Genomic DNA, 16,068 nt, shown 5'->3' with positions numbered 1-16,068 from the left:
CTCTCTCTGGGTGAGCTTGGGGAAGACCTGTCATCTTATTAGGATATTCTGGAATCTCTTGCTAGTTTCCATATGACGTAGCAGAGGTGAAATAGTAGCTGAGTACTTTTCTAGATGAGCCACAATTGGCAGAGGAAGGCCAATGTGTTTGGAGGCATGGGGGCTCATATTGCCCAAGCTACCCAGGATGTGCCAGTGATGACCGGAGGAGCTGGCTGTTGTCGCCATTGTGTAGTGAGGAAACCATGGCTTTGCCCAAGGTTACGAGTCCCTCAGGGATTAGGCTGAGAGTTGAACCTTGACTGGTGAAGCTCCAAAGCCCAGGTTCTTTCCTATCGTATCACACGACTCTTCTCTCTCTCGTTAATCAGTCTAGTGTTTAGTCTCCTGGAGGGGGAAGAAGTGACTCGACTGCTCCGAGTTTCCCGTTTAACGACACCCCTTCCCAGACCCCGCCAGAGTAGGATAAAGAACTCTGCCACTCCACAGGGGCCTAATGAAAATGTGCACTTCACAAAGTTCCATCCGTCAGAGTTACTACTGCACTTGTCTGGTTCAAAGTAGGGATTCTACCCCCTGGGGGACAAGAATGAGACCTCTCATTACCTTTCTTATCAAGTTGTCTTCCAATTCCAAGCTGCCGGAATCAGGTGGGTAAAGAACACTTGGGGCTATACAAACGGATAAATTATAAGCTGTCATCTGATTGGATGACGAATGTTGCTCAATGTTGTATAGCACTCCAAAAAGGTATCGAAAGAGAACAACATTTGCTCTTGGCAGCTGGGCTAAAAGCCTAAAGTCAGAAAAACACACTTTTAAATTAGGCAAGTGATCCCACTTAAGAGGTTGGAAAAACAGAGACAGGGAACAGGATACATCCTTGTATATCTAGCACACAACCCGCTCTAGCAGAGTTCCAGGCATGAAGGTATACAAAATTGTTGCACTGAATTCAGTTCCTGAGCCAGATAACAACTTCTCTGCTTAGTTAAATGTTTCACAGACTTTTAAGGTCATAGCCCTGGAAGTCAATGCTCTAGCATCTGTCTTGGACCAGGGAATTTCGTCTACCACTTTCATGGATCCAGAAGGGGTAAAATGGCCAAGGAGTCCACATTAATAAGATCAGGAGAAGAACAATAATAGCCCTAAAGCATGCCTCTATTCTGAAGCTGGACCCCATGGGTGTGAAGAATTGAAACTCTTTGGCGTTGGTCATGATTTTAGTAGGCAAAGCTGCAAAACGTAAGCCAATGTTTTCCTGATAGTATGTTGGGTGTATTTTGGAGATGTGACCAGAGTAGAGTAATTATGGCATCATTACCTCTGGGCTGCAGTTATCTTCTCCTCTTTGTTGCCTTGATCAATAACACTGAGCCATTTGTCATAGAGATCGGATAAAAATATACTTCCTTCGATATTTCTAAGAAAGTCCTTATGGAGATAAAAAAATATGTATATATATTGTAGAAAATATTTATTGGAAATATTCCAGAGAAAATATGTAGTTAAAAAATTCAGTTCAGCCCCCACTTCCTTCACAGATACCCAAACTGGGACCCCCACGGAGCTCGGCTCTGAGTCTCCATTGACTTGCACACGCAGGAGCAGGTGCTTGGATTTTCTCCCGCTAAAACTTAGAGGCATAAAAGCAGAGCTTAGCCTGTGGTGGAAATGAAGATAAAGCTCCCTTCTATCCTCTGGAACTTATTTTTTGTGTGTGCTTTTTTTGCAAAGTACCACAAACTGACAGGGTCTGGCTATAGACCATCCTAAATCCTATTAGCTTCCTGGACAGAAATACACATACCCATGTTGCTTGTTTTAGACAAAGTGCTAGCTCTTAATTCTAGCAAGAAAAGGCCTGAAACAATCAAAACACAAACAGGTGGGCTCTTGCACACATATTAGGAAAGAACTAGGTCTTCTCGCTCGGGGTATGTGTGCTCCCTGGAAGAAAGCTACTCTCACAATTGCTTCATTCTTCCTTTTCTTAACTGTCTAAAAGTCGAGAGTCTAATGGCAGACTCACTGTGGTCCTGAGGATAGATTCATTTCTAGTTTAGGACAATTGTCCGGTTAGTTTGCCATGATATTATCAAGGCCAAGGTTGCAGAGTCTGATTCTCCACCAAGATCCGTCAACTTCAGGAAGAGAAAACTTTAGAAATGTCTAAGCACCATACCCACAAGTGCACACCCTCTTCCTAGTCGGTGCTGATAACACAGAATCAGGAAGGAACCTCCTAACTCTTGCTAAAAAATCGATTCCATGTGTGCACCTTACAGAGGGCAACGCTCATCTTGCTACCTAGTGTATCATCATTCTTCTCCTGTCTCCCAATGCCTACATGTATACTACTGGATATCACTATGGTCCCAGAGTAGGAGTGGTTACCTAAGTCATTTGCTATTTATCACATCTTCGAACATTAACGGGGGACAAGGAAAGACCAAATGTGACTGAGATTCAAAGACTGTACTCATTACTACATTAACATAGGGTTGTTCAGAGCTGTTAATTAGTGCCAAGGTGGATGGATTAAATTTTTTCCCTGCTCTATTTCTTTTGGAAACTTTGCCATCATTAGCAGGGTGGTGAGGATGTCTGCTTCGGTAAACAGTGTGTTTGTGTCAGTGCGTATTTTGAAATTTATTATCATGACTAGTAGTCATTTCAGTATTAGTATTTTGCATGGAGTCTTCAGGAGTGGAGGTGGGGAGGGCGGTGTGTAGTGAAAACAGAAAGTATTTCTAACACATGGGGCTTTTAACTCCTAAAGTAGCTTCCTTAAATTTTGATTTTCTCAAGCATTTTCAGCTTGTCAGGTTCTTAATCTATTATGCCCATTACAGTTCTTGAGCAGTCATGATGAAGGACACCAATCATAGCTTCAGTTACTCACGTGTGGATAATGCTAGAACCTTCCCTACCTTTAAGACGGATGCGACCACATGAACAGATTCGCTGTACGGGTTCACTTTGACCCCAGAATTTAGTTTTTTCTTTAGGACTCTGCAGGATTTTATATTGGCTGATTTGCGGAAGACGCCTTCTGTGAGTGGCCCTTTTTGATTAATAAAGGAAAGCATATCCTGTAGGAAGAAAAGAAAAGTATATGGCATCTCATATCCAAAAACGCAGAGCACAAGCTTGCCTCCGTTTTGAAAGAGGAGGGGAATGTAATGGTACACTGTTTTTGAGCTGGAAGGACTAAAGTCAATTTAGATTTTTTTTTTTTTCAGTGTCTCTCTATATACTTTCTACCCAAATATCCATTTTACAGTCATACACTGAAACATTTTAAACACTTCTTTTAATCAGATTTTCCTATCCACTGAGTTTCCACTTTTAAATCAAACTTCTCTGCTTCAAAGCCTTTGGGGAATCACCATCTGTTTCCTACTTTAGCATTTTTTTCTAATTATTCCCTACATAGAAGCTCTTCCCCAAGTATGGAAGTCTATTTAGGAAATACTCATTTCCCATTTGTTTATTTCTCTTTAAGTGACTCTATACTCCTTTCCTACTTGTTCTATTTCCTTCCCTCTTTTAAAGTCAGGCTCAGAAACTCTCTTGTCCTTCTCTGATTACCCTCCCTTCTCATGAGTCTTAAATTGTCTTTTGCTCTATCTTCATGTCCACTCCCTGCTGTGTAGAAACATAATAAGGGCTGGACTCAGGGAATCCAACAGATCTGAAGTCTATTATGCTACTTATCTATTGTGTGAGCTGGGGCACATACATCCTGTACTGAGGCTTTTCTGATTCGTTTAGGCAGTGCGGAGGATGATAATCCTAGGTAGCCCCTAAATTTGCCGTGATGCATGGACCTGGGGTAGTAGCTAGCAGGTAACATGCTAGCTAAGGTGATATATTTCTTCATAGCTAGCAGAACGTTCCCTACATACCGTACAGTGCTTGCAGAGATACCGAATACTCAGTGAATGTACACACTGACAATTCACTACAGCAGTTTGAGATAACACGGGCCAAACTCTGTGGCTTTCATTTGCCATACTCTGTTAGGATTAACAGATTCCTATTTGCCAGAGGATGAGTCTATGCTCGTGTCAGATGTTTGCAGTTGTTAGACTGAGTAGACTCTGCTGAAGGAGACTTGAGACTCATGTGAGCAGGAAGGCAATGAAGGGAGAGTGTGAAGATGAGGTGGACTCTCAGAGACTCACATACACAGAGTCCATTTTGACTGATCTGAACAGGCCTCCATGGGTCTTTGTGGAAAGAAGACAGAAGTGGAATGGACAAGAATGTCTTTTCCTTTTGTATTTGCCTCATGAGTCTGCTGGACCTAAATCAGATTCTGTTCTTTGAAATAACAGTAACAGAGCTTCTCTGCCAAAGCCAGGGACTATGTAATGACTTCTCCATTTGGGGATAGATTTGGATGAGGACGCTTGGCCTTTCAGTTTCCGCTCCTCAGGAGGGCTATAGAAGACCAAAAGGAGATGACCTACCAGAATTGGAAAGGGCAGGTTGTCTTTATCACAGATATCCATGAGGGAAACTCCAAAGAGCTGTCCTGGCTTTGCGGAAGGTGGGGCTGTGCACTGGGTGAGCTGGCAAGTGCGGGAGCCCCACCAAAAGGCCCTGTCTCTGAAAAAATGGCTTTTCACAGTCTTCCGGCCGGAGTCTAAGAAGAAGAGAGAGTACTAGTAGTAGTAGTTGTTGTTTAATATGCTGAACCTTCTTTTTCCTTTTTTTTTTTTTTTTTACAGATTTTATTCATATTTTGACAGAGGGAGAGAGACAACGAGAGAGGGAACACAAGCAGGGGGAGGGGGAGAGGGAGAAGCAGGCTTCCCTCAGAGCAGGGAGCCCAACGCGGGGGTCGATTCCAGGACCCCCGGATCATGACCTGAGCTGAAGGCAGACACTTAACAACTGAGCCACCCATGTGCTCCAGGCTCATCTTAATTCCTAATGACTTGTATTTTCCTATAGATTTCCTCAAAGCAATGTGGTAAGCATCATAAAACCAAGAAATGTCAGAAATATGGAGGGATTGATGATACGTGTCTCCAGGTTCTGAATCGAAAGTCTACCTTCTAAGGTGGACTGCTGCCAGGTAGCTGTGATTAGCTAGGCTCAAATCATACTACCTCTGGTGTCAGGAGCACTTCTGCTACTCCTATTAATGGGTTTTTCTTGGATTACATCCATCATCTTATAGAGTGTTTACCACAATTCTAAGATTTAGACATTATTTTTATCTACATTTTAGAGATGAATAAACTGATGCTGAGCTGGAATAACTGGCCAAATATAATATAGCTGGTAAATGGGGGCATAGGAATTTACACTCTGGAGAGGTTGTTTGACATCAAGTCAAGTCCTTTTTTCTCAATGATGCCAGTTCTTTTCAACCCGTTTCAAAGGGCACTGGATTCCTGTGGTGCCTCAAGAGCCCCTGAGCCAAAAGAGGAGGGAGGGGAAGAAAGGCCCCTTGCTCTGGCTTCAACCAGAGCACATCTAATATACATAAATATATATATTATGATTATATATTTATATAGAATAAGTATCTAATTATATATTATATATATATAACTACATATATATGATGTTATATATATATATGTGTATATATATAGAGAGAGAGAGAGAACCCATTTAGAATTTTGTTAGAAAAAATTCCCAAACACTGTAGCATACCATGAAGTGTCCTAATGCCCTTATGATCTACACTAGAAACTTCTTTAAGTCAGACATCTCATCTTGTCCTTTCTTTGGTCTCACAACAGTGTGGAACCTCCCCCGATCAGTGAGCCAGCCTTCGGAAGAAGGAGCACATGGAAATCCTTGCCCTGGCGATGCTCTGGGCTCCAGAACATCTCCCATGACCCCTGGAAACATTGCTGTCTGCTTCTCACTAAAGCCAATTAAATTACTCCCGGTACCTGCAGCCTTCTCGCTGTTACCACGACTCATTGAGTTCTCGCCCAAGAGGGAAGTGATGTCTTCTCCAAATATCCTGAGGCAATTTTCAATGAGAAATTGTACAAGACAAATCTGTAACACAAAAAGACAAGAATGGGGTGCTCTTTTCCATAGGGCATAGTTATAAATCACATTTTGTATACAGACCTTGGATCTAAGAAAAAATGGGAAGGACTTCTCAGAAAAATTCAGAGTTGATAAAAATACGTAGAAACCAGGGGCGCCTGGGTGGCTCAGTCGGTTAAGCGTCTGCGTTCGGCTCAGGTCATAATCCCAGGGTGCTGGGATCAGCCCTACATCGGGCTCCCTGCTCAGCGGGAAGCCTGCTTCTCCCTCTCCCACTCCCCCTGCTTGTGTTCCCTCTCTCGCTGTGACTCTCTCAGTCAAGTAAATAAATAAAAGTTTAAAAAAAACACAAAGAAACAGAAACACATAGAAACCAGAGTTCTCTCAGAAATAACTTAGAAAGAGTGATACTTTCCTGTGTACTTTGGGTACACATTTTAAAATACTGCCCATCCGTGGGCTAAAGTTATAATGCGTGGCCTAGTTTAAGAGCTAACATTTTGGGATCAGTGGTTATGTCTTTAAGCCTAGGATAAATTTCGGGGCCCCTCAGTTGGGCGTCTGACTCTTGATTGTGGCGCAGATCACGATCTCACGGTGGTGCGATGCAGCCCCACATGGAGCCAACTTTGGGCTCCGTGCTCAGCGGGGAATGGGCTTGGGCTTCTCCCTCTCCCTCTCCCTCTTCTTCTGCCCCTGCCCCGCTCACGCTCTCTCTTTCCCTCTCTCAAATAAATACATATCAAAAAATAAATAAAACAAGGATAATTTTCAAAGTAGCCTACCTTATTAAAGTTTACTTATTTTTTGCTTTTAAATTTTGTTTTCAGTTTTACTGAGCTGTAACTGATGTATACCATCTTATGAAACTTTATAAAGTATGAATGACAACTTAAGAAAACCATTTCTTAAATGAAGAAGTATCATAAAGTTGGGAAGCAGGGATTTTGGTGGGGTTGTGAGGGAAAACCCACACAGCAGGAGAGAAAACGTATCTGTCTGTCTAACTTCAGTCCCTTCTCACGCATTGCTTTGCCTCATGCTCGCTCTCTCTGGGTGAGCTTGGGGAAGACCTGTCATCTTATTAGGATATTCTGGAATCTCTTGCTAGTTTCCATATGACGTAGCAGAGGTGAAATAGTAGCCGAGTACTTTTCTAGATGAGCCACAATTGGCAGAGGAAGGCCAATGTGTTTGGAGGCATGGGGGCTCATATTGCCCAAGCCACCCAGGATGTGCCAGTGATGACCAGAGGAGCTGGCTGTTGTCGCCATTGTGTAGTGAGGAAACCATGGCTTTGCCCAAGGTTACGACTCCCTCAGGGATTAGGCTGAGAGTTGAACCTTGACTGGTGAAGCTCCAAAGCCCAGGTTCTTTTCTATCGTATCACATGACTCTTCTCTCTCTCCTTTAGTCAGTCTAGTGTTTAGTCTCCCGAAGGGGGAAGAAGTGACTCGACTGCTCCGAGTTTCCCGTTTAACGACACCCCTTCCCAGACCCCGCCAGAGTAGCATAAAGAACTCTGCCACTCCACAGGGGCCTAATGAAAATGTGCACTTCACAAAGTTCCATCCGTCAGAGTTACTACTGCACATGTCCGGTTCAAAGTAGGGATTCTACCCCCGGGGGACAAAAATGAGAGCTTTCATTACCTTTTTTATCAAGTTGTCTTCCAATTCCAAGGTGTCGAAATCAGGTGGGTAAAGAACGCTTGGGGCTATACAAACGGATAAATTATAAGCTGTCATCTGATTGGATGACGAATGTTGCTCAATGTTGTATAGCACTCCAAAAAGGTATCGCAAGAGAACAACATTTGCTCTTGGCAGCTGGGCTAAAAGCCTAAGGTCAGAAAAACACACTTTTAAATTAGGCAAGTGATTCCACTTAGGAGGTTGGAAAAACAGAGACAGGGAACAGAATACATCCTTGTATATCTAGCACACAACCCGCTCTAGCAGAGTTCCAGGCATGAATGTAGACAAAATTGTTGCACTGAATTCAGTCCCTGAGCCAGATAAACACTTCTCTGGTTAGTTAAATGTTTGACAGACTTTTAAGGTCATAGCCCTGGCAGTTGATGCTCTTGCATGTGTCTTGAACCAGGGAATTTTGTCTACCAGTTTCAAGGATCCAGAAGGTGTCAAATGGCCAAGGAGTCCAGATTAATAAGATCAGGAGAAGAACAATAATAGTCCTAAAGCGTGCCTCTATTCTGAAGTTGGGCCCCATGGGTGTGAAGAATTGAAACTCTTTGGCGTTGGTCATGATTATAGTGGGCAAAGCTGCAAAATGTAAGCCAATGTTTTCCTAATAGTATGTTGGGTGTATTTTGGAGATGTGACCAGAGTAGAGTAATTATGGCATCATTACCTCTGGGCTGCAGTTATCTTCTCCTCTTTGTTGCCTTGATCAATAACACCGAGCCATTTGTCATAGAGGTCAGATAAAAATATACTTCCGTGGATATTTCTAAGAAAATCCTTAGGGAGATAAAAAAAAAAAAATATATATATATATCTATACATAAATATAAACTATAGAAACTATGTATTGGAAATATTCCAGAGAAAATATGTAGTTAAAAAATTCAGTTCAGCCCCCACTTCCTTCACAGATACCCAAACTGGGACCCACACGGAGCTCGGCTCTGACTCTCCATTGACTTGCACACGCAGGAGCAGGTGCTTGGATTTTCTCCCGCTAAAACTTAGAGGCATAAAAGCAGAGCTTAGCCTGTGGTGGAAATGAAGATAAAGCTCCCTTCTATCATCTGGAACTTATTTTGTGTGAGTGCTTTTTTTTTTGTAAAGTACCACAAACTGACAGGGTCTGGCTATAGACCATCCTAAATCCTATTAGCTTCCTGGACAGAAATACACATACCCATGTTGCTTGTTTTAGACAAGGTGCTAGCTCTTAACTCTGGCAAGAAAAGGCCTGAAACAATCAAAACACAAACAGGTGGGCTCTTGCACACATATTAGGAAAGAACTAGGTCTTCTCACTCTGGGTATGTGTGCTCCCTGGAAGAAAGCTACTCGCACAATTGCTTCATTCTTCCTTTTCTTAACTGTCTAAAAGTCGAGAGTCTAATGGCAGACTCACTGTGGTCCTGAGGATAGATTCATTTCTAGTTTAGGCCAATTGCCCAGTTAGTTTGCCATGATATTATCAAGGCCAAGGTTGCAGAGTCTGATTCTCCACCAAGATCGATCAACTTCAGGAAGAGAAAACTTTAGAAATGTCTAAGCACTCTCCCCACAAGTGCTCACCCTCTCCCTAGTCAGTGCTTATAACACGGAATCAGGAAAGAACCTCCTAACTCTTGCTAGAAAATGGATTCCATGTGTGCACCTTACAGAGGGCAACACTCATCTTGCTACCTAGTGTAGCATGATTCTTCTCCTGTCTCCTGATGCCTGTATGTATATTACTACTGGATATCACTATGGCCCCAGTGTAGGAGTGGTTACCTAAGTCATTTCTGGACCTTGCTATTGATCACATCTTCGAACATTAACGGGGGACAAGGGAAGACCATATGCGACTGACATTCTATGACTGTAGTAATTACTATGTTAACATAGGGTTGTTCAGAGCTGTTCATAAGTGCCAAGGTGGATGGATTAAATTCTTTCCCTGTTGTATTTCTTTTGGAAAGTTTGCCTTCATTAGGAGGGTGGTGAGGATGTTTTCATGGGTAAACTGTGTATGTATCGGTGCGTATTTTGAAATTTATTATCATGACTAATAGTCATTTCAGTATTAGTATTTTGCATGGAGTCTTTAGGAGTGAAGGTGGGGAGGGCGGTGTGTAGTGAAAAGAGAAAGTATTTCTAACACATGTGGCTTTTAACTCCTAAAGTCGCTTCCTTAAATTTTGATTTTGTTAAGCGTTTTTCAGCTTGTCAGGTTCTTAATCTATTATGCCCATTATTGTTCTTGAGCAGTCTTGATGAAGGACACCAGTCATAGCTTCAGTTACTCGTGTGTAGATACTGCTAGAACCTTCCCTACCTTTAAGACGGATGCGACCACATGAACAGATTCGCTGTATGGGTTCACTTTGACCCCAGAATTCAGTTTTTCCTTTAGGACATGGCAGGATTTTATATTGGCTGAGTTTCTGAATATGCCTTCTGTGAGGGGCCCTTTTTCATTAATAAAGGAAAGCATACCCTGTAGGAAGAAAAGAAAAGTATATGGCATCTCATATCCACAAACGCAGAGCACAAGCTTGCCTCCGTTTTGAAAGAGGAGGGGAATGTACTGGTACACTGTTTTAGAGCAGGAAGGACCAAAGTCGATTTAGATTGTTTTTTTTTCAGTGTCTCTCTATATACTTTCTACCCAAATATCCATTTGACAGTCATACACTGAAACAATTTAAACAGTTCTTTTAATCAGATTTTCCTTTCCATTGAGTTTCCACTCTTAAATCAAACTTCTATGCTTCAAGGCCTTTGCGGAATCACCATCTGTTTCCTACTTTACCATTCTTTTCTCATTATTCCCTTATGTAGAGGCTCTTCCCCAAATATGGAAGTCTATTTAGCGAATACTCATTTCCCATTTGTTTATTTTTCTTTAAGTGACTCTATACTCCTTTCCTACTTGTTCTATTTCCTTCCCTCTTTTAAAGTCAGGCCCAGAAACTCTCTTCTCTTTCTCTGATTACCCTCCCTTCTCATGAGTCTTAAATTCTCTTTTGCTCTATCTTCATGTCCTCTCTCTGCTGTGTAGAGTCTTAATAAGGGCTGGACTCAGGGAATAAAATGGATCTGAAGTCTATTATGCTACTTATCTATTGTGTGAGCTGGGGCACATACATCCTGTACTGAGGCTTTTCTGAATCGGTTAGGAAGTGTGGAGGATGATAATCCTAGCTAGCTCCTAAATTTGCTGTGATGCATGGACCTGGGGTAGTAGCTAGCAGGTAACAAAGTAGCTAATATGATACATTTCTTCATAGCTAGGAGAACGTTCCCTACATCCCGTACAGTGCTTGCAGAGACACCGAATACTCAGTGAAGGTCCACACTGACAATTCACTAGAGCAGTTTGAGATAACACAGGCCAAACTCTGTGGCTTTCATTTGACATATTCTGTTAGGATTAACAGATTCCTATTTGCCAGAGGATGAGTCCATGCTCATGTCAGATGTTTGCAGTTGTTAGACTGAGTAGACTCCACTGAAGGAGACTTGAGACTCATGTGAGTGCAGGAAGGCAATGAAGGGAGAGTGTGAAGATGAGGTGGACTCTCAGAGACTCACATACACAGAGTCCTTTTTGACTGATCTGAACAGGCTTCGGTGGGTCTTTGTGGAAACAAGACCCATGTGGAATGGATAATAAAGTCTTTTCCTGTTGTATTAGCCTCACGACTCTGCTGGACGTAAGTCAGATTCTGTTCCTTGAAATAACGGTAACAGAGCTTCTCAGCCAAAGCCAAGGGCTGTCTAATGACTTCTCCATTTGGGGATAGATTTGGATGAGGACACGTGGCCTCTCAGAGTTTCCCCTCCTCAGGAGGGCTGTAGAAGACCAAAAGGAGATGACCTACCAGAATTGGGAAGGGCAAGTTGTCTTTATCACACACATCCATGAGGGAAACTCCAAAGAGCTGTCCTGGCTTTGCGGAAGGTGGGGCTGTGCACTGGGTGTGCTGGGAAGTGCCGGAGCCCCACCAAAAGGCCCTGTCTCTGAAAAAATGGCTTTTCACAGTCTTCCGACCGGAGTCTAAGGAAGAAGAGAGAGTACTAGTAGTAGTAGTTGTTGTTGTTTAATACGCTGAACCTTCTTTTTCCTTTTTTTTTTTTCTTACACATTTTATTTATATTTTGACAGAGGGAGAGAGACAGCGAGAGAGGGAACACAAACAGGGGGAGGGGCAGAGGGAGAAGCAGGCTTCCCTCGGAGCAGGGAGCCCGATGCGGGGCTCGATCCCAGGACCCCGGGATCATGACCTGAGCTGAAGGCAGACGCTTAATGACTGAGCCACCCAGGCGCCCCAGACTCATCTTAATTCCTGATGACTTGTATTTTCCTAAAGATTTCCTCAAAGCAATGTGGTAAGCATCATAAAACCAAGAAATGTCAGAAATATGGAGGGATTGATGATACGTGTCTCCAGGTTCTGAATCGAAAGTCTACCTTCTAAGGTGGACTGCTGCCAGGTAGCTGTGATTAGCTAGGCTCAAATCGTACTAGCTCTAGTCTCAGGGGCACTTCTCCTAGTCCTATTAATGGCTTTTTGTGGATTCCATCCATCATCTTATTTAGTCTTTACCACAATTCTAAGATTTAGACATTATTTTGTCTACATTTTAGAGATCAATAAACTGATGCTGAGCTAGAAAAACTGATCAAAGGTAATATAGCTGGTAAATGGGGGCACAGGAATTTACACTCTGGAGAGGTTTTTTGACATCAAGTCAAGTCCTTTTTTCTCAATGATGCCAGTTCTTTTCAACCTGTTTCAAAGGGCACTGGAATCCTGTGGTGCCTCAAGAGCCCCTGAGCCAAAAGAGGAGGGAGGGGAAGAAAGGCCCCTTGCTCTGGCTTCAACCAGAGCACATCTAATATACATAAATATATATATTATTGTTATATTTATATAGTATAAGTATCTAATTATATATTATATATATATATATAACTACATATATATGTATGGTGTTGTATATATATATATAGATATATAGCACCCATTTAAAATTTTGTTAGAAAAAATTCCCAAACACTATAGCATACCATGATGAGTCCTAATGCCCTTATGATCTACACTAGAAACTTCTTGAAGTCAGACACCTCATCTTATCCTTTCTTTGGTCTCACAACAGTGTGGAACCTCCCTTGACCTGTGAGCCAGCCTTCGGAAGAAGGAGCCCATGGAAATCCTTGCCCTGGCGATGCTCTGGGCTCCAGAACAGTTCTGTCTAAGCATCTCCCATGACCCCTGGTAACCTTGCTGTCTGCTTCTCACTAAACCCAATTAAATTACTCCCGGTACCTGCAGCCTTCTCGCTGTTACCACGACTCATTGAGTTCTCGCCCAAGAGGGAAGTGATGTCTTCTCCAAATATCCTGAGGCAATTTTCAATGAGAAATTGTACAAGACAAATCTGTAACACAAAAAGACAAGAATGGGGTGCTCTTTTCCATAGGGCATAGTTATAAATCACATTTTCTATACAGACCTTGGATCTAAGAAAAAATGGGAAGGACTTCTCAGAAAAATTCAGAGTTGATAAAAATATGTAGAAACCAGGGGCGCCTGGGTGGCTCAGTTGGTTAAGCGTCTGCGTTCGGCTCAGGTCATAATCCCAGGGTGCTGGGATCAGCCCTACATCAGGCTCCCTGCTCAGCGTGAAGCCTGCTTCTCCATCTCCCACTCCCCCTGCTTGTGTTCCGTCTCTCGCTGTGTCTCTCTCAGTCAAGTAAATAAATAAAAGTTTAAGGAAAAAACAAAAAAACCCAAAAACACATAGAAACCAGAGTTCTCTCTGAAATAACTTAGAAAGAGTGATACTTTCCCGTGTACTTTGGATACACATTTTAAAATACTGCTCATCAGTGGGCTAAAGTTATAATGCGTGGCCTAGTTTAAGAGCTAACATTTTGGGATCAGTGGTTACATCTTTAAGCCTAGGATAAATTTCTGGGCCCCTCAGTTGGGCGTCTGACTCTTGATTTCGGCGCAGATCACGATGTCATGGTGGTGAGATCCAGCCGCACATGGAGCTAACTTTGGGCTCCGTGTTCAGCGGGGAATCGGCTTAGGCTTCTCCCTCTCCCTCTTCCTCTGCCCCTGCCCCACTCATCCTCTCTCTTTCCATCTCTTAAATAAATACATATCAAAAAATAAATAAAACTAGGATAATTTTCAAAGTAGCCTACCTTATTAAAGTTTACTTATTTTTTGCTTTTAAATTTTGTTTCCAGTTTTATTGAGCTGTAACTGATGTATAACATCTTATGAAACTTAATGAAGTATGAACAAAAACTTAAAACCATTTCTTAAATGAAGAAGTATCTTAAAGTTGGGAAGCAGGGATTTTGGTGCGGTTGTGAGGGAAAACCCACACAGCTGCAGAGAAAATGTATCTGTCTGTCTAACTTCAGTCCATTCTCACGCATTGCTTTGCCTCATGCTGGCTCTCTTGGTGAGCTTGGGGAAGACCTGTCATCTTATTAGGATATTCTGGAATCTCTTCCTAGTTTCCGTATGATGTAGCAGAGGTGAAATAGTAGCCGAGTACTTTTCTAGATGAGCCACAATTGGCAGAGGAAGGCCAATGTGTTTGGAGGCATGGGGGCTCATATTGCCCAAGCCACCCAGGATGTGCCAGTGATGACCAGAGGAGCTGGCTGTTGTCGCCATTGTGCAGTGAGGAAACCATGGCTTTGCCCAAGGTTACGAGTCCCTCAGGGATTAGGCTGAGAGTTGAACCTTGACTGGTGAAGCTCCAAAGCCCAGGTTTTTTCTATCGTATCACACGACTCTTCTATCTCTTTTTTAGTCAGTCTAGGTTTAGTCTCCTGGAGAGAGAAGAAGTGACTCGACCACTCTGAGTTTCCCGTTTAACGACACCCCTTTCCAGACCCCGCCAGAGTAGCATAAAGAACTCTGCCATTCCACAGGGGCCTAATGAAAATGTGCAGTTCACAAAGTTCCATCCGTCAGAGTTACTACTGCACATGTCCGGTTCAAAGAAGGGATTCTACCCCCTGGGGGACAAGAATGAGACCTCTCATTACCTTTTTTATCATGTTGTCTTCCAATTCCAAGCTTTCGGAATCAGGTGGGTAAAGAACGCATGGGGCTATACAAACGGATAAATTATAAGCTTTCATCTGATTGGATGACGAATGTTGCTCAATGTTGTATAGCACTCCAAAAAGGTATCGCAAGAGAACAACATTTGCTCTTGGCAGCTGGGCTAAAAGCCTAAGGTCAGAAAAACACACTTTTAAATTAGGCAAGTGATTCCACTTAGGAGGTTGGAAAAACAGAGACAGGGAACAGGATACATCCTTGTATATCTAGCACACAACCCGCTCTAGCAGCGTTCCAGGCATGGATGTATACAAAATTGTTGCACTGAATTCAGTTCCTGAGCCAGATACACACTTGCCTGGTTGGTTAAATGTCTGACAGACTTTTAAGGTCATAGCCCTGGCAGTTGTTGCTCTTGATCTGTCCTGGACCAGGGAATTTTGTCTACCAGTTTCATGGATCCAGAAGGTGTAAAACGGCCAAGGTGTCCACATTAATAAGATCAGGAGAAGAACAATAATAGCCCTAAAGTGTGCCTCTATTCTGAGCTGGCCCCCATGGGCGTGAAGAATTGAAACTCTTTGGCGTTGGTCATGATTATAGTGGGCAAAGCTGCAAAATGTAAGCCAATGTTTTCCTCATAGTATGTTGGGTATTATTTGGAGATGTGACCAGAGTAGAGTAATTATGCATCGTTACCTCCGGGCTGCCGTTATCATCTCCTCTTTGTTGCCTTGATCAATAACACCGAGCCATTTGTCATAGAGATCAGATAAAAATATACTTCCTTGGATATTTCTCAGAAAGTCCTTAGGGAGATAAAAAAAAAATATGTGTATATATTATAGAAAAATATGCATTGGAAATATTCTAGAGAAAATATGTAGTTAAAAAATTCAGTTCAGCCCCCACTTCCTTCACAGATACCCAAACTGGGACCCACACGGAGCTCGGCTCTGACTCTCCATTGACTTGCACACGCAGGAGCAGGTGCTTGGATTTTCTCCCGCTAAAACTTAGAGGCATAAAAGCAGAGCTTAGCCTGTGGTGGAAATGAAGATAAAGCTCCCTTGTATCATCTGGAACTTATTTTGTATGTGTGCTTTTTTTGCAAAGTACCACAAACTGACAGCGTCTGGCTATAGACCATCCTAAAACCTATTAGCTTCTTGGACAGAAATACACATACCCATGTTGCTTGTTTTAGGCACACTGCTAGCTCTTAATTCTAGCAAGAAAAGGCCTGAAACAAT

The 16,068-nt window shown here is 42.6% G+C and overlaps 1 protein-coding gene across 1 annotated transcript; it reads right to left on the bottom strand.

Moving 5' to 3' along the window:
• Window positions 1-612: 612 nt before the first annotated feature.
• LOC135363159 (rho GTPase-activating protein 20-like) lies at window positions 613-6,025 on the bottom strand. Its single transcript, XM_064583847.1, has 3 exons — window positions 4,482-6,025; window positions 2,937-3,098; window positions 613-1,437 (listed from the first exon to the last, which is right to left on the bottom strand). Exons 1-3 carry the CDS (start codon window positions 4,521-4,523, stop codon window positions 1,324-1,326), a joined length of 318 nt encoding a protein of 105 aa, XP_064439917.1. The 5' UTR covers window positions 4,524-6,025; the 3' UTR covers window positions 613-1,323.
• Between the last annotated feature and the right edge of the window lie 10,043 nt (window positions 6,026-16,068).

This window comes from Mirounga angustirostris, unplaced genomic scaffold, assembly GCF_029215605.1.
Source record: "Mirounga angustirostris isolate CCGP_5_RB_7025 unplaced genomic scaffold, mMirAng1.0.hap1 SCAF_36, whole genome shotgun sequence".
In the NCBI taxonomy this organism is placed as follows: Eukaryota; Metazoa; Chordata; class Mammalia; order Carnivora; family Phocidae; genus Mirounga; species Mirounga angustirostris.
The sequence above is the reverse complement of the archived record's forward strand: the minus strand, read 5'-3'. Positions and strand labels throughout refer to the sequence as shown.

What these genes read in the sequence shown, in the direction of transcription:
- LOC135363159 (XM_064583847.1), bottom strand. Translation starts at nt 4,523, where the DNA reads ATGGATATCTGTGATAAAGACAACCTGCCCTTTCCAATTCTG. An exon ending in ACCTGCCCTTTCCAATTCTG is followed by an intron (nt 3,099 to 4,481) that starts GTAGGTCATCTC and finishes TTCTTCCTACAG; the next exon opens with GATATGCTTTCCTTTATTAA. An exon ending in TGGTCGCATCCGTCTTAAAG is followed by an intron (nt 1,438 to 2,936) that starts GTAGGGAAGGTT and finishes TATCTCCATAAG; the next exon opens with GACTTTCTTAGAAATATCGA.